Source organism: Mobula birostris, chromosome 11 (assembly GCF_030028105.1).
Source record: "Mobula birostris isolate sMobBir1 chromosome 11, sMobBir1.hap1, whole genome shotgun sequence".
NCBI classification, from domain to species: domain Eukaryota; kingdom Metazoa; phylum Chordata; class Chondrichthyes; order Myliobatiformes; family Myliobatidae; genus Mobula; species Mobula birostris.
The window spans coordinates 51,465,844-51,486,275 of record NC_092380.1 but is presented as its reverse complement, the minus strand read 5'-3'; the positions used below and the strand labels follow the sequence as shown (position 1 = coordinate 51,486,275).

Sequence of the window (20,432 nt, the reverse complement as noted above, 5' to 3'; positions counted from 1 at the left end):
TTCTGCATGAGGTATCATTCACACAATAGACCTTGAAAAGGCCAAATACTTCTACAGTATATTATATCCCTCTTCCATCAGGCTCTGAGATCCTGAATAATTACTGCAACATATTCCTCTAATAGTTTTAGACAGAATAAATACCCTTTCATGTCCACTCCTCTCCACAGGTCTTATCCGAGACCCTGAATTCATCACTGCTCCCTCCTCCGCCCGCCTTTTATCTCTACCATATTCCTCTTTCTTCAGGCTTTCAAAATGACCTAAATAAACACCACATAATATTCACCTTTCACAAGGCTGTGAGCGATTCCTTCAATAAACATTACATCACACTCCTCCCACCAGGGTCTGCAAGACCCTAAACAAACACACAAAATTTCTTTCAACTCATTATTAACGAGCAAGAACAGCACTACTTTTTAACAAGATCTACGGATCGAAGGAAATAGCTCTTTCTCTCTTGTCATAATCAGCCTTGCCAAAGAATTAATAAAAGCTGCACCAAGTTATAAACGGTTCCATATTTTAACACAAGTTTGAGACAGACATTTGAGTGATCATATGACTTTATGTACTTCTATTACTCTCTGGGTAAGAGTCATTTTCTCCTGCCATGCACTGCTGAAGATTGGTTAAGACTTTGATGATGGTAAGTAAGACTTGGATGATTGGGGAAATAGCTTTGCATTTGTATTGGGGTTTATGGCTGATGATAAATGCAGCTTTGCTTTACTTTACAACTGATCTATGTTAAAATTCATTTCGAAACCACTAACTATGATATAACATCTTTAAAAATGGTCAACGTTCAGTATTTTATTGCTTTTGAATCCTCCTTTAAGTGGTGGCAAACCCTGTATCCACATTTTGTCCTTTGAAATACTGTTTTAAGGGGCCAGCAATTTACAAGGTTGTTCAAGAATTTCCCTGACTGTAATACAAGAAGTAGTCCTTTAAAAGGCCTTTTATAAGTATTAGTACTTCAAGTATTTGTGACGGAATGTTTCTTTGCTACGTACAATATCTTTCAAAAAGATACTTACAGTCCAGAAAACACCATTTTGGGGACAGCTTCTGTGAAGATAAGGTTCTAGACTTGGTGCCATCACCTTCCTGCAAAGGGACATGAAATTAAAATAACTTGATTTAACAAGTACAATAAATTGATTTGTGAATCAACACTACAACGGGGTACAATGGAGCTGTCGAGTTTACAAGTCCCATCTCTAAGATGGAGAAGATATGGGGGTTTGAACCATGTTAGGCCACACCAGCAAGGAGAACAAGAATATATTCTGATTGTATACACAAACCTATAGGTTAGAAGTTTTCCTGTCACATAGGGTAAACCACCCCGTTATCTAGGCTAAACATGGTTATGACCACTAGGATAGCATTCATAACGTAGCCATTAATCCGTCTGTTAAATCTTCCACCATTTGGCATCACTTTCCAAGCAGAAAAGAGTGAAAACACAGTATCAAAGGGTGCAACAAACCACACTGACAGAAAACAGGCTATTGCTGAAACCATTAGTATGAAAACATCAAGTGCAAAAAGACATGATCAGTACATCAATAAAGAAGCCTTTGAGGATCTAATGGAAAAAGGGAACAAAAGATACCGACTATGTTGACTGGATTAAGCCGATGTACGTGTTATAAAAAAATACTGCAATTGAAGGAAATAATTGCTATATTCCAAGCTGCAGAACTCAATTCTGAGGACATCAATGGTATTTCAAAACTCAGATAGGGAGTGGCACCTGGATTACAGTTCACACACTATGTACCCAGCCAAGGTTGAAACTCAGTAATAGAGAATGCCCACTAGAGGAACTGGTTGACCTTCTAACACAATTGCATTGGGGAATACTTCGCAAATTGGAATGTTGTTTGATTCAATTAGATTGGTTTATCATCTCAGCATTTTTTTCTGGGGGTGGGGGAGAAAAGCAGCAGCATGTAATATTCCTGCATTACAGATGTTTGGTCACTGCCACTCAAATGTAACGTTATTATACTATCAAACAGGTGGTGCACATGCAAACTAAACCTCACATCGACCACATGAAAACCGTCCTTACATGCAAACACTCTGCACAAATCACTACAGCAGTCCCTGTGCACAACCAGAAGATATACTCATGCGCAAAAAAGATCAGATTTTGGTAACTGTTCAGATCAGCACATGCCATTCAGCCAAATCACCAGGTCACAAACCTGCAACATCAGATGCTGGAGCGAGGGATGAACCAGGGGGAAATCCTGTGGAAGAGTAGAACACTTTGCATTGATCAGTAACTGAGGGACACTTACTGTACCCATTCTGATTGAATTTTGTTTTATCGAGAGGACATAAATACAATGCACAGTACACAAGTCATCTCTGGCAAGCAGCAAGACAAACATCATCAGGTTGAGGTATTCTTGAGCATCCTGCAGGAGTCAGCAGCACTAAACCAAACTTCTCCTTAGCAACAGGAGATCCACAGTGTGTGGCAACTTAAGGGCAAGGTGGAAGTGTCTGTCATGGGGTGGGGGAGGAGAGGGAAAGGGAAGAGCCTGCTGAGGGGTGGGGGAGTAAAGGGAAAAGGGAAGTACCTGCCATGGGGTGGGGGAGGAGAGGAAAAGGGAAGAGCCTGCCATGGGGTGGGGGAGGAGAAGAAAAGGGAAGAGCCTGTCATGGGGTGGGGGAGGAGAGGGAAAGGGAAGAGCCTGCCGAGAGGTGGGGGAGGAGAGGAAAAGGGAAGAGACTACCATGGGGTGGGGGAGGAGAGGAAAAGGGAAGAGCCTGCCGAGGGGTGGAGGAGGAGAGGGAAAAGGGAAGTGCCTGCCATGGGGTGGGGGAGGAGAGGGAAAAGGAAGTGCCTCTCATGGGGTGGAGGTGGAGACGGAAAGGGAAGAGACTGCCGAGGGGTGGGGGAGGAGAGGGAAAGGGAAGTACCTGCCATGGGGTGGGGAGAGGAAAAGGAAAGAGCCTGCCATGGGGTGGGGGAGGAGAGGAAAAGGGAAGAGCCTGTCATGGGGTGGGGGAGGAGAGGGAAAGAGAAGAGCCTGCCGAGAGGTGGGGGAGGAGAGGAAAAGGGAAGAGACTACCATGGGGTGGGGGAGGAGAGGAAAAGGGAAGAGCCTGCCGAGGGATGGGGGAGGAGAGGGAAAGGGAAGAGCCTGCCGAGGGGTGGGGGAGGAGAGGGAAAGGGAAGTGCCTGCCATGGGGTGGGGGAGGAGAGGGAGAGGGAAAGGGAAGAGACTGCTGAGGGGTGGGGGAGGAGAAGGAAAGGGAAGAGCCTGCCGAGGGGTGGGGGAGGAGAGGGAAAGGGAAGAGCCTGCCGAGGGGTGGGGGAGGAGAGGGAAAGGGAAGAGCCTGCCATGGGGTGGGGGAGGAGAGGGAAAAGGAAGTGCCTCTCATGGGGTGGGGGAGGAGAGGAAAAGGGAGGTGCCTGCCATGGAGTGGGGAAGGAGAGGGAAAAGGGAAGTGCCTGCCATGGGGTGGAGGAGGAGAGGAAAAGGGAAGTGCCTGCCATGGGGTGGAGGAGGAGAGGAAAAGGGAAGTGCCTGCCATGGGGTGGGGGAGGAGAGGGAAAAGGAATAGCCTGACAAGAGAGGAATAAAATGGAAAATGCAAACAATAAATAATGCAAGGTAGTTAGGAGGAACAGCACTTCGTGTTCCGCCTGGGCAATCTACAAACCCACGGCATCTTCCTGTAAACTGATCCCCTGCTCCTTTTTTCTCTCCCCTGATCTTCATCACTGATTCTTTCTTTTCCTCAATCTACTTCATCTGTCCACATGTACTTACTGGTTCACCTCCTCTACTTTCCCCATCTGCCCTTCCCTCCTCTCTCACTTGATTCCATGTTCCACCTTCCTCTTCTTTCAGATTCCATCACCTTCACCCCTTTGTCACCTCTGTTACCTCCCAACTTCTGTCACTACATACACCCTCCTCTCCTCCATCTGTCTAGCACTCTCTTCTCACATGGAACCACCTACTGCTTGCCAATTCTTATCCACCTCTTCCTCTCACATTTTCATGTTGGATATCTCCCTCAAGTCCCTTTACATCTTCATCATAAAACACATCATCAAGCTTTGTATCATCAGACCATATGGAGAACAGGCACTTTACTCCCTCAAGTGGATTGAAGACGCTAAGGCTCCAGCAATGATCCTCCACCAATGTCCCAACCCAACAGGACCCATTTCTTCCTACTTTCGCTTCCATCTGCTGAGCATTCAGTCCGAACCCCATATACCACATGCTTCAATTGCAGTTAATCTCATGTGGCAAATATCAAAAGGTCTTATGAAAAACAAAATGGTTCACATCATTTTTGTTGTCCTTATCCTTTCTGCTTGTTACGACTTCAAAAGTTACCAAATATGAGCTCCCTTTAGAAATCATGTTCATTTCTATTTGTTTTTTCCCCAAGTACTCTCTTACCATTGCTTTAACAATAGATTGCAGTATTTTTCATTCTGCTGATGTCAGGCTAACAGCTCTGAATTCCCAATTTTTCTTTTGCCCTCTTTTCTTAAATAGTGAGATTACAGATTACATTTGATACCATCAAATTTGCAAAGGCCCTCTAACAGCCATAGCATTTTGGAAGATGACTACCAGTGCATTCACTATCCCCATAACCATTAGCTTTAAAACCTTCAGATGCAGTCATCAGGTATTGGGATTTATCACTTATGTTTCCCATTAATGTCACCAATGTTAATTTGTTTAATTGATATTAATCCTTCAAGCTCTTTATTTTAGACCTATGGTCCTCCACTGTTCTAGGTTTGCTGCATCTTTTTCTGGGATGTCGGGCACAAAATATTTTTTCCCTCCATTGTTTCCTTTGGTATAATTTTTCTGTCTCCACCCGTAAGGGATCCATATGAACATTGAACCTATCAATGAAAATGGCACAGATAACGGAACTGGTGCCTCATGGCTCCAATAACCCTGGTTCAGTCCTGAGCTTGTGTGAAGTTCCTATGCTTTCCCTGTGACCGTGTGTGTTTTCTGTGAGTGCTCTTTTCCTCCATATCCCAAGGATGTCCCAGTTGGTAAGCTAATTGTCTGCTGTAAACTGGCCTGAGTATAGTTGAACGGTGGAATTGGGGGGAGTGGGGGGGGGCATGAGGGGAATGCAAGGAGAATAGGTTACAGAAAAATTAGAGGAGAAGGGGATTGTTCTGTTGTCTGTATAGACTCAATAGGCCAAACTGGGCTCTTTCTTTTATCATAGGTAATATGAAACATCCTCTCTACATCATGTGCATCACGGCTGCTCCAGCTCACATTTGTTTCAAATAAATTCCTGTTTTGCTCTTCTAGCTCTTGTGGGCACAATCCCAGCCTGTCCAACCCATCATCATAAGGTGTTCTTCCATCTCATCCAACTTCAGCTCATCTTTTTCACTTTGCATTCCTGTGGAAGCAATTACAATTTGTTTTGATGTTTCTTGCCAGCCTTCCTTCATATTCTAGTTCCCCTTCCCTTAACAATGCCTTGGTCATCTTTGGCTGAACTGTAAAAATTTCCTAATCCTCAGGCTTATTTCATTCTTTGGAGGAATGTTATAAGCTTTCTCTTTTGATCTAATATTATCATTAACTCCTCTTGCGAGCCATAGCTGGACCACTTTCATGTTTATTTTTGCCTTGAAGGGGAAACACATTACTTGTAAATGACATATTAATTATTTAAAAGGTTAGCTATGGCCTGTTTACTGTCATACAAGTTAATGCAGTATCCCAAGCTATCATATCTGATGTAGAGCTTCAGTCTTTGCAGAATTTTCTTATTTAAATTTAAGGGCTTAATTTTAATTTGCATTAAATAATATACAGTTTTTATATCAAATTCAGTATCACAATTTTTGTTTCCTTGAGGTCCTTTGACCATCAGATCATCAATTACCCCTTTATCGTTATACAAAATCAGATCCAAATTAACCTGTCCCTTTGCTGGATCTTCACAATAACAATCTAAAGAACCAGCTTTTCCTTATGCCATAAATTCATTTTCTACACTGTTATTGCTAGTACAGTTCTCAGTCGATATGCAAAATTCCTCATATTTACTGTATTACCCCGATACAAACACTCTAATATCTCTGATTAATACAATGTTTTACGTTACATTCACTGAGGCCTACAGATAACTCCCATTTATTTTTTTCCCTGTCACTTGCTGGTGCTCAGCTCCATCCAAATTGATTCGACTTCCTGATTTTGAGTGAAGACATTTCAACGTAACCACCCTTATCCCACTTATTAAAATCAAGTTCAGCCCACCTCTTTCTCCATTTTGCTCATCTCTTCTAAAATTTAAATAATCTGAAATATGTAGCCAAGTATTTTCTGGTTATTAATTCCCAAGCCATTTATTTCTATTAATACAATTACCTTTTCTGCCATGTTACAAATGTATTCAGATTAAAAAAGTCTTCTGTTTTATCTTTGTGCACTTTACCCTATTCATACCCTATTTGGCGATGCCCATGTGCAGTCACTTCCTGAAAGATTATGGACATCATTACCCATTATACTGCCCAGTATTGTCAAATTCTCCTTTCTATTTAAGTTTTAAATTTCCCCTCACCAGACACCCCACCTCCCAGACCTCACCCAAAACAATTCAAAATCTTATTTATAGTCATAGATATTAGAGTCACCAGAACACAATGCCAATTCTGACTAAAGCTTACCTAAATGGAACAGCTCCCTCTTCACTGATACTGATCCCAGTGGCCCACAAGTTAAAATACATTTCTCCAATGCCGATCTTTGAACTGCACATTCAATTCACTGACCATTTTCACCCTAGTCCATTTGCAGGTGGCTCAAGTAGTAACAGAGAGATCCTCACTTCTGCACCACCCTACAATTTCGCTGAGATGCCAGTGGGATTTGTAGCTCGCTCCAGAACATTAATGGGCAGCATCCTGGCTGGACCGTGCAACACACAAAATAGTACACTGAAAAATGCAAAGGGTTCACTGAAATAGTCGCCATTTAAGGGACTCTACTACAGAGGAAGGGTCTGAAAGCACTCTGCTCATTACTGCAGAGATAACTTTGGGCAAACAGAATTCCAAAAATCTGGTCATCAGGATTTTACCTACTATTTTTTGGGATCAGAAATCTTCCAGTTACAGTCACAGTTGACGTCTTTTACTATCGGCAATACTTAGACAATCACCTGACAGAAAGCAGTACCATAGCATGGCACTTTGCTATGAAGGTCATCATGAAATCTCACAATGCAGTTACAGAATATTCAGAGTCTAAATTTATTCCAGTAAGTTCTACTCTTTCCTTATACGCGTGCTTGTATTATTTCCTCGGAACCCAAGAAACAGAAGTTTATTCTTAAACCTACTTTTACTACTCTTCAAACCTTGCATTTCAGATCACAATGTGCTGCAGAATAATGTTTCTTACATCCATCATATATCTTTGATCAATTACCATACATTTTCATCCTGGTTCTTCCCATGAGCAGAACCCACATTCTCATTTAACTTCAATTCCCCACTGGATTCTAGACACATTATAACTTTCGCTGCTCTAAGGGTGAAGAATCCAAGCTCCTACCTCTTTGGTATCAGGCTGATAAATCACCACTTTACCTTCTTCAAGACATTAAATCCGTACTAAAGTGCATACAGAGAATCATACATGATGGTCTCCACCTGAGATGCAATAATTGTTTATGAAGTTTTACAGGATATTCTGTGGGCTTGCACTATTGCATATTCCAATTATAACGTGAAAAATCCCATCAGCTTTTGTAACAGCCCTTTAAGCTTGACTTGTTACTGGCAAAGATGTGTATGTGAAATCCTCATCATTGATGTATCTTCAAAATTGTCCTACTATTAAATAATTTCTTCTCACTCTTCCTGCCAAATTCTATTAAATACTTCCCTGTATTAAATTTCATCTGCTGGATATCTCTCCATTTTATGCCAATCTATCCCTTCTCAAAGTATCCCTAATTTTTATTCCTTTTCCTTGTATTGCAGATTCAATCCCCTGTTCCTCCCTCCTGAATTTGGCATCAAAAGCATCAATGATTGCACAGCTGAGACCTGGGAAAAACGACTGCATACCTTACTGATGAATATACACCGTACGCTGCTCTGATTTGAATCTCTTAACTAGTCATCATTATATCTTATCCATGTCCATTAGAATGAATCCTGGAATGAAGTGGTTAACGTATGAAGAGTGTTTGATGGCTCTGGGCCTGTACTCACTGGAGTTTAGAAGAATGGGGGGGGGGAAGGGGGTGTCTAATGGAAACCTAACGAATATTGAAAGGCCTAGATATAATGGATGTGCAGAGGATGTTTCCTATAGTGGGGAGTCTGGGACTAGAGGGCACAAGCTCAGAATAGAAGAATGTCCCTTCAGAACAGAGTTGAGGAGGGATTTCTTAAGCCAGAGAGTAGTGAATCTGTGGAATTCATTGCCACAGACAGCTATGGGGCCAAGTCATTGAGTATATTTAAAGTGGAGGTTGATAGGTTCTTGATTAATCAGGGCATCAAGAGTTATGGGGTGAAGGCATGAGAATGGGGTTGAAAGGGATGGAGTGGTGGATGAGACACACTGGACCAAATGGATTAATTCTGCTCCTATGTCTTCTGGACATGGAAGCAACGTGCTTTCAAAGAGAGTGTTTCTCTTAAAACAAACAAGCCTGAAAGTCAACCAAAACTTGGAACTGCTACAATCAAGTCATGCTGAAAGATTTTACATAAAGGTGGCATTAACTAGTTCTATGACTGAATGAATTCTATGAAAATGAACAACAAAAGTAAGAGAAAAACAAATACCAATCTTCTGGATTGGAGGGTATAGGTACTTCTCTTTGCTTGCTTGGACATGAACAATTTAAAGGAAGGTCTTACTTTAAGTGAAATTGTTCAGTTGTTCATTATTTCTGCACTTCATATCTTGAAAGTGCTGCTCAGAAAATATAGTTTGAGACACTGTGTGAAGGTTATTTCTTCGTCTGAGGAAAGGTGGGGATGTGTTTTCCGGAGATAGGCACAGTGAGATGCTCTTGGATGTGATGTTAAACCAAGGAACTTCTTCAGAGCGAATTTAGGCAGATCATTTAACTTTGTACAGTATTTTTGAATACAAGAAGCCATCACTTCTAAAACAGTATCTTTGTTCACAGTCTCTGAGCAGTACAGATGTTTCTGAAGTAGGTTATTTGAAGCAGAAGAGAATAATTCTAAATTAATGGTGGTAAAATGAAACCTCACTCTTAATTAAAGCAGCATATTTTTGTGTTGGATGTTTATGGCGACTGCTTTCTTCCTGCTCCCCACCCCTTTCCACCCACCCCCATCTGGTTTGAACTGGTTGAGTATCGAGAGCCTAATAAGCCATTGCTCCCATCAGCACAGGCATTACCAACATTTGACTCAGCCAGTGCTCAAATACATCCTCTGAAATAGGTTTCATTGGGCTTCTCTCCACCATTCAGAGTCAGATCAGAAAAATAGCCCACTTCTCTTTCTGGTCTTTCATTGTACCTGAGCAGGATGGAACAGTCTTGGGCTCTTATATGCAACAATACTTTGCTAGGCTCCAGCTTTCCTCCAGGAGTTGCCAGATTTTTAAAAAACACTAATTATTTTTAACATTCCAGCAATAATATCATTAGCCACAACAGAGGGTAATACAAACCCTTCTTCAGGACTGAGAAGGATGGGGAAGGATGTCAGAATAAAAAGTGGGAGGGGGAAAGAGGTTAGCTGGAAGGTGATAGGTGAAGTCAAGTGGGCAAAAAAGGTCAAGAGCTGGAGAAGAAAGAATCTGATAGGAGAGGAGGGTTGACCATAGGAGAAAGGGAAGGAGGAGGGGACCCAGGGGGAAGTACTGGGTGGGTTAGAAGAAGTAAAAAATCAGAGTGGGGAATAGAAGAAGCGAGCATGAAAGGAGAAATCGCTATTCATGCTATCACGTTGGAACGGTACCCAGATGGAATATAAGGTGTTGCTCCTCCACCCTGAGGGAGGCTTCATTTTGGCAGAAGAGGCAGCCATAGACCGACATGTCGGAATGGGAATGGGAATTAAAATGTTTGGCCATAAGAGACATACACAAAGGAGATTCTGCAGATGCTGGAATTCTTGAGCAACACGCACACAAAATTCTAGAGGAACTCAGCAGATCGAGCAGCACCTATGGAGGGTAATAAAGTGCCAACACCTGAAGCCGAGATCTTTCATCAGAAGGGGACAGAAGCCAATATAAGGTGGGGAGGGGGAGGAGGAGGGGGAGGGGGAGGGGGAGGGGGAGGGGGAGGGGGAGGGGGAGGAGGAGGAGGAGGAGGAGGAGGAGGAGGAGGAGGAGGAGGAGGAGGAGGAGGAGGAGGAGGAGGAGGAGGAGGAGGAGGAGGAGGAGGAGGAGGAGGAGGAGGAGGAGGAGGAGTACAACAATCTGGCAGGTGAGGACGAAGTGGGTGGGTATGGGAAGGGGGATAAAGTAAGATGTTGGGAAGGAGCTGGAAGAGGTGAAGGGCTGAAGGAGGAATCTAATAGGTGAGGACAGTTGGAAGAAAGGGAAGGAGGAGGGGAACCAGAAAGAGGTGATGCCAGGCAAGGACATGAGACATACCTCCTGAAGCCTCTCAATGTGGGTGCGGCAGATCTCCAGGTCACTGTCTCCAGGGACAACAATGATGCCCAAGGGCACAGCTGAAACAGAACAGGAATGAACTTGAAATGATGCATATCTTGAAAAGCATCAAATCAGTAACAGTAAAATGAACCGCAGTCAAATTGCACCACTCAGATACCAACAGAATACTTCACAGATGAGTATTTAGGGTCCCATAACGAAGAATGGATGTGTTGACATTGGAGAGGGTCCAGAAGAGGTTTACAAAAATGATCCTGGAAATGAAAGGGCTAATGCATTAAGAGCATTTGATGGCTCTGAACATGTTCTCACTGGAGTTTAGAAGATTGAGGGGGATTTCATTGAAACCTGCCAAACATTGAAAGGCCTAGATAGAGTGGACATGGAGAAGATGTTTCCAATAGTGGAAGAGTCTAGGACCAGAGGGCTTATCCTTAGAAGGATGTCCCTTCAGAAAAGAGAAATCTATGGAATTCACTGCCAAAAATGGCTGTGGAGGACATCATTGAGTCATTTAAAGCAGAGGGTCATAAGTTTTTGATTTACAAGGGTGTCAAAGGTTATGGGGAGAAGGCAAGAGAATGGGGTCGAGATGGAAAATAAATCAGACATGATCAAGTAGCAAAATAGATTCAATGAGCTGAATGGCGTAATTCTGCTTCCATGTCTTACGGTCTTTATTTCTAAAATGCAGTTACTGTAACAATGTAGAAAACACCAGGTCTCCACAAAAAGATGGGGGTTGATCATTTAACTTTAAAAAAGGCAAGTAATTCAAAACATTAAGAACACTCCTGGTTTTCTTCAAAATTATGGACTTGCTTGTTCATATCCACCTGGCAGGCATGAGCCCTCGGTTTACCGTCTCACCTTCCACAAAGCAAGATTGCCAAAGTGGGTAGTGCTCAAATCTCTAAGATGCCAAGGGCCACCACACCCATGTGAGGGTAAAATAGAAAATTCAGGCAGAGGGAAATGAACAGTCAAGCTGGATCTGGCACAAGAAGATGCCTGGTAATTAACAAATTTGCCTTGTGGTTATTTAATTCACTTTTAATCAACCTTTTGAAATAAGTTTCAAATATTTAATATCTATTTAATTCTGATTTAGGTTTAGCCATTTTGGTAATGAAGAGGTTTTCGGAGAGTTAACAGCAGTGAACTTCACAGAAGGATCTAATTTTACATCAAGATGGTTTAGCAGCTTCTCCAAGCAGCACTAACACAAAAGCAGAATCAATAGGATATAAATTTACATGCCCGGTAACTCCCACTATAACTACACCTGCATGGGGCACAGTCACCACTTTGACCTGTTAGTATGTGACTTACAGAGCCTGGAGCCCAAACTGTTCAATGTGGAAGAGGTTGTCGGGTACACATCAAAGCGCCTGGGCTTAACTGTGGTGCAGCACCTGACAACACACAGCCTCCATTGTGACTAGAGGAAAAACACTAATATACATAGACATAGTCATACTTTATTGATCCTGGGGGAAATTGGTTTTCGTTACAGTTGCACCATAAATAATAAATAGCAATAGAGATAGTAATAGTAATACTACTATTAGTAAATAGTAATAGTCATGGAAATAATATAGTAATAGAAAAATAGTAATAAATAGTTAAATAGTAATATGTAAATTATGCCAGTAAATTATGAAATAAGTCCAGGACCAGCCTATCGGCTCAGGGTGTCTGACCCTCCAAGGGAGGAGTTGTAAAGTTTGATGGCCACAGGCAGAAATGACTTCCTATGACGTTCTGTGCTGTATCTCGGAGGAATGAGTCATACGTGAGACTATGCAGAACAGAGGGTGCCAGTACGTAGCTGTCTAAAAGTGATAACGCAAGCAGATAAGGTAGTGAAGGTGGATTTTGCCATGGTCACATTTGTTGATCAGGCCAGTGGGTGCAACACCTTTGCTTCCTCAGGAGGCTAAAAAATGAAGTGTCCCCATTGATCCTCACCAATTTTTAAAGTCTGCACTATAGAAAGCATCCTGCATGATGTGTGCGAACTGCTCTGCCTGAGACTGCACGAAACTGCGGAATTGTAGACATAGCCCAGCACATCACCGAAACCAGCCTCCTCTCAATGGTCTCTGTCTATACTTCTTGCTGCCTTGATAAAGCAGCCAACGTAATCAAAGACCCCACCCACCTCTCTTCTTTCTCCTTCCATCCAGCAGAAAATACCGAAGCCTGAAAGCAAACACCACCAGGCTCAAAGATAGCTTCCGTCCCTCTGCTATAAGGTGATCAGTCCCTAGTATGCTAAGGTGGTCTGTTGGCCTCACAATCTATCTTGTTAAGGTCTTTTGCCTGCCTGCACTGTACTTTCTCTATAACTGCAACATCTTATTCTGCATTCTGTTATTGTTTCTCTCGTACTACTTCAATGCACTGATACACTGAAATGACCTGCATGCATGACATTCAAAACAATGCTTTTCAATGCGACAATAATAAACCAATTAGCCAGAGTTGGGACTTCCTGGTGCAAGTGTACAAGGAAGTGGTGAGGCCACGCTTAGACTACTGAGCACAGTCCTGGTCACCTAACAATAGCATGGATATCAATGAGTTGGAAAGAGTGGAGGAGAAATTCACAAGGACTTTGCAGGAACTGGAGGACAGGAGAGCGAGGCTGACCTTGTAGGTGTAAGAATCATGAGGGGCATAGCATAATTGAATGATTACGGTTCATTTTTCAAGGATAGAGGACACAGATTAAGATGAGAGAAGAAAGATTGAGGGGATCTGAGAGTTTTTTTTCCCTACAGGAGATAGTGGGTATATGGAACAAGCTGCCAGAGGAAGCTGTAGAAGTGGGTAAGATTACATATGTAAAAACACTTTGACTGAAACATGGATGGAAAAGGTTAGAGGGATATAGGCCAAATTCAGGCAAATAGGACCAGCTCAGATAAATATCATGATTGGCAAGGATGAGTTCAAAGTAAATTTATTGTCAAGGTACCTACATATCAACATACACAATCCTGAGATTCATTTTCTTGTGGGAATACTCAATAAATCCAAGAACCATAATAGAATCAATGAAAGACCACACCAACATGGCAGACAATCAGTGTGCAGAAGATAACAAACTGTGCAAATATGAAAAGAAATAAATAATAATAATAATAAATAAATAGAAAAAAATATTGAGAACCTGAGATGGGGGTCCTCAAAAGCGAGTCCATAGGTTGTGGGAACAGTTATCCCATTTATATCCCAGTTATATGTGAAGTTATCCCAATTGGTTCAAGAGCTTGTGATTGAGGGATACCAACTGCTCCTGAACCTGGTGCTGTGAGTCCTGAGGCTCCTGGACCTACTTCCTGCGACGAGAAGAGAGCATGACCTGGGAGGTGGAGGCCCCTAATGTTGGATGCTGCTTTCCTGCGACAGCATTTTGTGTTGGCGTGCTCAATGGGCTTAACATAATGGACAGGGCTGTACTCCACTACTTTTTGTAGGGTTTTCCTTTCAAGAACATTGGTGTTTCCATACCAGGCTATGATTCAGCCAGTTAATATACTCTCCACCATATACCTAGTGTCAAAGTTTTAGTTCATGTTGAATCTTGGCAGACTTCGAGGGAAGTAGAGGCACTGCCGTACTTTCTTTGTAATGGCCCAGGACAGACCTTCCAAAATGACAACACTGAGGAACTTAAAGCTGCTGACCCTCTCCACCTCTGATTCTCCAATGAGGATGAAGAGTGGGGCTGAAGGATCTGCCTTCATGCCATAGAACTCCATGGCTCTATGAGTGCCAAGTGCCTCTCTCTGGAAGCTGTTATCTGCCATCTAAACTCTGACGGCTGATGACATTATCCCAGATACCACATCTGAGGCTCCAAGGATATTCCAGCAGGTTGCTCGCCGAGCTGATGGCTGTCTTTGGAAACGGTCAGTGAGTCTGTGGAGTTGGAACCTGCAGGACGTCAGCAATCAAGCTGCACCACTATAACAGCAAGTGTGCTTTTGCAGCTGCCTTTCACTCAACTGAATGAAGACCTTCTGCACACCGGCTGCTCCCAGCTGGTCTACACAGCCAAATGCATACTTTTCCCATCCAAGGGAACAATGTCTTAAAAACATTATTGTGGACAATTTCCCTATTGTGATGCAGGAAGAGCAGAGCACAAACAGATTACATTATCTATCATTATCACAGGACTCAGCTCAGCTCAGCACAGGGACCAGCCTCCCCTCTATGGACCCTGTCTGTATTTCTTACCGCCCCTGTAAAACAGTCAGCATCATCAAAGACATCACCCGCTCCAGTCATTCGCTCTTCTTTCCCCTCCCATCGGGCAGCAAAAAAACCTGAACGCATGTACGACAAGACTCAGGGACAGATTCTATCCCCTGTTATCAGACTCTGGAATGGACTTCTTATACAAATGGTGAACTCCTGGCTTTACAAACCACCTCGTAATGATCTTGCACTTTACTGTTTACTTGCACTGAACTGTTTCAGCAGCTTTTACACTTTATTCTACATTGTTCTTGTTTTAACTTATTCTAGCTGAATGCACTGTGTAATGAACAATATGCAAGACGAGCTTTTCACTGCTCATACATACACAGGACAACAACAAACCAATATCAATACTGGCTCTGAGTCTCAAAGGCTCTTTACTTCCACAAGTCCTCTCCTCCTTCCTGTTCTCCTATGGTCCACTTCCTCTATCAAGTTGCTTCTTCTCCAGCCCTTGCCCTTTCCCACCCACCTGGCTTCACCTATCACCTTCTATCTGCCTTCCCCCTCAACGGGGTAGGTTGCCAACCTATTGCTCTTCATCAAGACTCAATGCGATAACAGTGAATAGGTCAATATTTTGTACCTTACCAGAGCAAGTATGAAATACTGTCTCCACCAGAGCAGGATAGGACATCTTCAGCACTTTGCCAAGACAAAGCAGCTCATGGGACAGCAGCTTCAAGTAATTATCCCTTACCAAATTGCTAGTGGAAAAATGCTTCATCTCACCAACACTTCACACTGGCAAGCAACTTCATTGCACCCTGGTGTATATAATAAACTAACCTGAATTTGAATATGTCATTCCATAAAGTTATATAATTAATTTTTCTATTACTGAGAAGAAAAGAAAATTTGTTTGAGTGAATTACAATAGTTGTGCTAATATCGGATCCTATTCCCATCCTTAACCATGGGAAGCCAGTCCAAGCCCTGGTGAACAGAGACCTGCACAGCTTGCTCTGACCAGCCCGTTTCAAATGATTTGCAACTTTTAATTATTTGCACACGATCCAGCACTTACTTTAGAACTTGGTGCTGGCAGGGCAAAAAGCAAAAGAGGAATCAATACAGAAAGGGGAGCCGGTGGTTTTTCTAATTTAGTGTATTGTATTTTTTATTTATATCTGTCTGAGAATAATATACCCACAGGTGTAATTGTATTATCAGGCATTTATGGCCAATGCAAAGGGCATGTACTCATGCCAGAAAACATTTTACAAATCTGCTGGCAAGTATTTCCACAAACTTACTTTCCCCCTCCAACTTTGGTCAAAGAATTTAGCCCAAAGGACCCAGCAATAAAGGCCAATGTGGAGTAAATTATCCTTCAGTAACAACATAAACACACAGCCTCCCTACACTAAATCCTTACCTGAACACTATCACAAATCAACTCTTTCAACACAAGCACATTCTGGTCTTAACCAAAGAGTTCCTGTCAGCTCTGGACAGAAGTTCAGTCAGACTGGCTACAGTGGTATTTTTTTTATTATTGACCCATAAATACAACTGACCAAATGTGCCCTAAAGCTCTCAGATCAAAGGAGCTGGCCCTGGCGTTGAAAGCTCAGTCCTTATGACAACCTGAGGCTTATTAACGCCTGCATTCCAGAACAGCAAACTGAAACATGCAGAGATGTGGCAAGTACTGAATGGTGTTGTACTCTCCTCAACCCCTTCTTGTAGGTGAATGCTGAGATGGGCAATGTCCTTTGCACAAACTGGGACATCTGTTACTACTTCTTTAAAAGTTACAAATCTTGATAACTAAGAAAGTAAAGGAGTTTCAGAGATGGGAAGATGCAAATACTCTCCAACAATTACCTCAACACAGTGGCTACATCCCAGTAATATCAGTGGCTCATCTGCTCTTATTTGTGTCTGGCTTTTTATGCTATGGCCAAGAATACATACCAAGTAAAGTCAATTTTATTATCAAAGTACATACACGTCACCATGCACAACCCTGAGATTCATTTTCCTGTGAGCATACTCAGCAAATCTACAGAATAGTAACTGTAACAATGAAAGATCAACCAGAGTGCAGAAAACAACAAACTGTGCAACTGCAAATGTAATAGCAATAAATAATGAGAACATGAGATAAAGAGTCCCTAAAATGAGTTCATTAGTTGTAGGAATATTTCAGTGATGGGGCAAGTGAGTGTAGTTATCCCCTTTTATTCAAGAGCCTGATGGTTGAGGGGTAGTGACTGTTCTCGAACCTGGTGGTGTGAGCCCTGAGGCTCTTGTACCTTCTACCTGATGGCAGGAGTGAGAAGACAGCATGACCTCCACCTCCTCAGGAGGCCAAGGGATTTTGGTATGTCCACGTTCACCCTCACCAGCTTTAAGAGATGCACCATAGAAAGCACTCTATTAGGATGCATCACAGCTTGGTGTGACAATTGTTCTGTCTAAAACTGCAAGAAACTGCAGGGAGCTGTGGGCGCAGCTCATCAGATGAGAAAAGCCACCCTCTCCCTAAATGGCTCCTGTCTTCAGTTGCCTCAGGAAAACAGCAAACATAATCAGAACCACCTCCCACCTCAGAAATACCCTTTCCATTGGGCAGAAGATAAAAGGCTTGAAGAGTTGCACCACCACGTACGAGGTAGATGGAGTCGTGATCTCTCAACCTACCTCACTACGACTCTTGCACTGTCCCTGTATAGCTAACTACCAATGCATTCTGTCATTGATTTTCCCTTGTACTACCTCGTACTTATGTTTTGAAATGATCTGGTCAGATGCATACAAAGCAAACACTGATGCTCTGTATTGTGGTAGATGTGACAGTCATAAACCAGTTACCACCCTTCATCCTTTTAATAAGTGGACCCTAGCTCAGCAGCACCAATGGAAAGCAAGACCCAGCTGAAAGGCCTCGGCCCGAAACGTCGACTGTACTTTTTTCCCCCCCATAGATGCTGCCTGACCTGCTGAGTTCCTCCAGAGTTTTCTGTGTGTTGCTCAGCTATAACAACCTGCCTTGGGAATTATGACAATAATATAATGCTTGTCATGCAATGGATGTGATTAGAAAGACAAAACAGCATCTGTAATAGTGGATGGTGCACTGGCTAGGGGCAACAAGTTGGAAATGGAAACTTTAATACTCTGGAGGTGGTTACAAACACAGGACTCTGCTTGCAATACTGCGTAGTTGTTATAAATATAGACCATTTTCTGCAACACAATGGTTATTATTACAAAAAAGGACAATTCAATGGGTGCGGGTACAAATGCAGGGCAGTCGCTGCACTAATACAGTACAACATGGGAACTGTCTGAAACCTCAGCTAGAGTTAAGTCACAAATATTCAGCATTGCCCAATGCTGCCGCCTGGTGGCGATTCAGCAAACCACTTAAAATACATTATTTTTTTAAAACTTATTCTCATTAGCCTCTTCTCCACTTCATTAACAAAAAGTGGGTGCGAACAGATCCATGGATCTCCCGAACAAGAAAGAAGTTTCTACTTAAACAGAATTAAAAAAACACTCGGCCTCTACCATTATTTTTTTGTCAGTGAACAAAAGGCTGCTTTATGAAGACTGGGCTGATATATACTGTGCTCGATCAGTGAAGTTGATTATGAGATTGAGTGCATCTTCTGATGACATAAGATGTTTGTGGATATTGATTATCACTGTAGCGACAACTTTCTGGACCAGAGCAGGCACAACTTTGGCACCACTCCTCTCATACTTATAGAGTTCGTGCTACTCAGGCCATTTCAAGAAATACTTAACAATTTGTCAGAGCCGGCTGCACTGAACATTCCTTTAAATTGCAATGGAGCAGTGGGACAAGCACAAATGCTGTAAAATTCTGACGTAGAGTGAAATGGGTGGACGAAATATACTTCTTACTGACTCAGTAAAGCACCCAGCATGAGCAAAGACCCCACCTACCCCAGATTTCTCTCTTCTCCCCCCTCTCCTTGGGAAAAGATAGAAAAGCCTGAAAGCAGATACCACCAGGCTCAAGAGCAGTTTCTACCCTGCTGTTATCAGACAGTTGTATGGACCTCTTTTCCAACAAGGTGGACTCCTGGCCTCATCTAGTACTTCATCGTATACCTGCACTGCACCTTTTTTGGTGGATTTCACACTTTATTCTGCCTTGTTATTGTTTTACCTTGTTCTAGCTTAGTGAACTGTATAATGATTTGATCTGTATAAGCAATATGGAAGACAACGGATGGTAGGGTTACAGAAGGCTATGGTCCCAGTGGGAGTAGGCAGTTTAAATGGTTCGACATGGACTAGATGGGAAGAAGGGCTTGTTTCTGTGCTGTAGTTTTCTATGATTCTACGACAAGCTTTACACAGCATTTTGGTGTACGTGACAACAATAGATCAATATCAAATGCTCAATCATTAGAGAATTACAATTGGAAGAAACCTTGAGTAAAAGTTATTCCATAATGAATATCACTGTACATACTTCATTGAGACCATTGCTTCTTGCTACACCGCCACACTTTCTGATATGTAATCTGCACAGAATTTTGGGTCTGAGAGGCACCCTATGTTGCAGCTGGTCTATTCCAGGAGAGGACTGTAGACTGCAAGCCCTGTCCAAAGGGTCTGGTTACTTACAGGCTTCTTTCAGCTTCTCCTTGTCGTAATGCAAGGCTTCATAGTCATGCATGCTGATCCGATTCACACATATCTTCAGCCGTTCGGATATCGTCTGCTGACTGAAGCAGAAAATAAATAGTTTTTAAATGGAACAATATCTGAAGCTTTCATTCATAGCCAAATGTAGAAATTCTAATGACCTAGAAACAATGTTGTCTTGTCTGTTTGTCAACATATTTGGCTTGGGAAAATAAACATGATTCAATGTTGTGATGTTCTCTCACTATCTTAGAGAGGATTTATCAATTGCACTCTATGCAAAGTTCATGGGGATTGATTATGTTTTCTTACAGTACACTACAAATGTGGAACAACATAAATAGTCATATGTTCAAAAAAAAAGCTGCTGGAGGAACTCAACTGGTTGGGCAGCATCTCTGGAGAAGGAAAGGAATTGTCAATATTCTGAGTTGATCAGGACTGAGAGTGGAGAGGGAAGAGAGCCAGTAAAAAGAGGTGAGGTGAGGTGAACGGGTGAGTTTGGGGCCAAATTCCAGCATCTGCAGTCTCTGGAGTCTACAACTGGCCATGGGATCTGGCTGGCCATTCTTCTCTCTTGGCTCTCATTAATGAGGGTCCATGGAGGGATGTTTTGTCAGTGTCAGAACCTACGATTCACACTGCACTCTGAAGACTTGAGTGTTTAAAAATCTAAGCTGACACTCCCTGCACAGTACAAGTGGAATGCTGCGCTGTCAAGGTTTGGTCTTTTTAGTCAAGATGAAGGGTATGAAATGTTCACTGTCTATTTCCATCCACAGATGCTGCCTGACCTGCCGAGTTCTTTTTGGATCGTCCTGGATGAGTAATGAAATTGGGCCCTGT

The 20,432-nt window shown here is 42.6% G+C and overlaps 1 protein-coding gene across 5 annotated transcripts in view; it reads right to left on the bottom strand.

Annotated features, from left to right (window-relative positions):
• The window catches only part of dgkza (diacylglycerol kinase, zeta a), a 480,046-nt gene that overhangs the window by 178,335 nt on the left and 281,279 nt on the right, over positions 1-20,432 (bottom strand). For 4 of the 5 annotated variants that reach the window (XM_072272235.1, XM_072272236.1, XM_072272233.1 and 1 more), the window contains 4 exons: positions 19,566-19,666; positions 10,653-10,732; positions 2,226-2,270; positions 1,047-1,116 (listed from right to left, as the gene is read on the bottom strand). In XM_072272235.1, coding sequence (XP_072128336.1) covers positions 1,047-1,116; positions 2,226-2,270; positions 10,653-10,732; positions 19,566-19,666 — 296 coding nt within the window. The remainder of the gene's footprint in view (positions 1-1,046; positions 1,117-2,225; positions 2,271-10,652; positions 10,733-19,565; positions 19,667-20,432) is intronic. The other variant, XM_072272234.1, reaches the window with a different exon arrangement.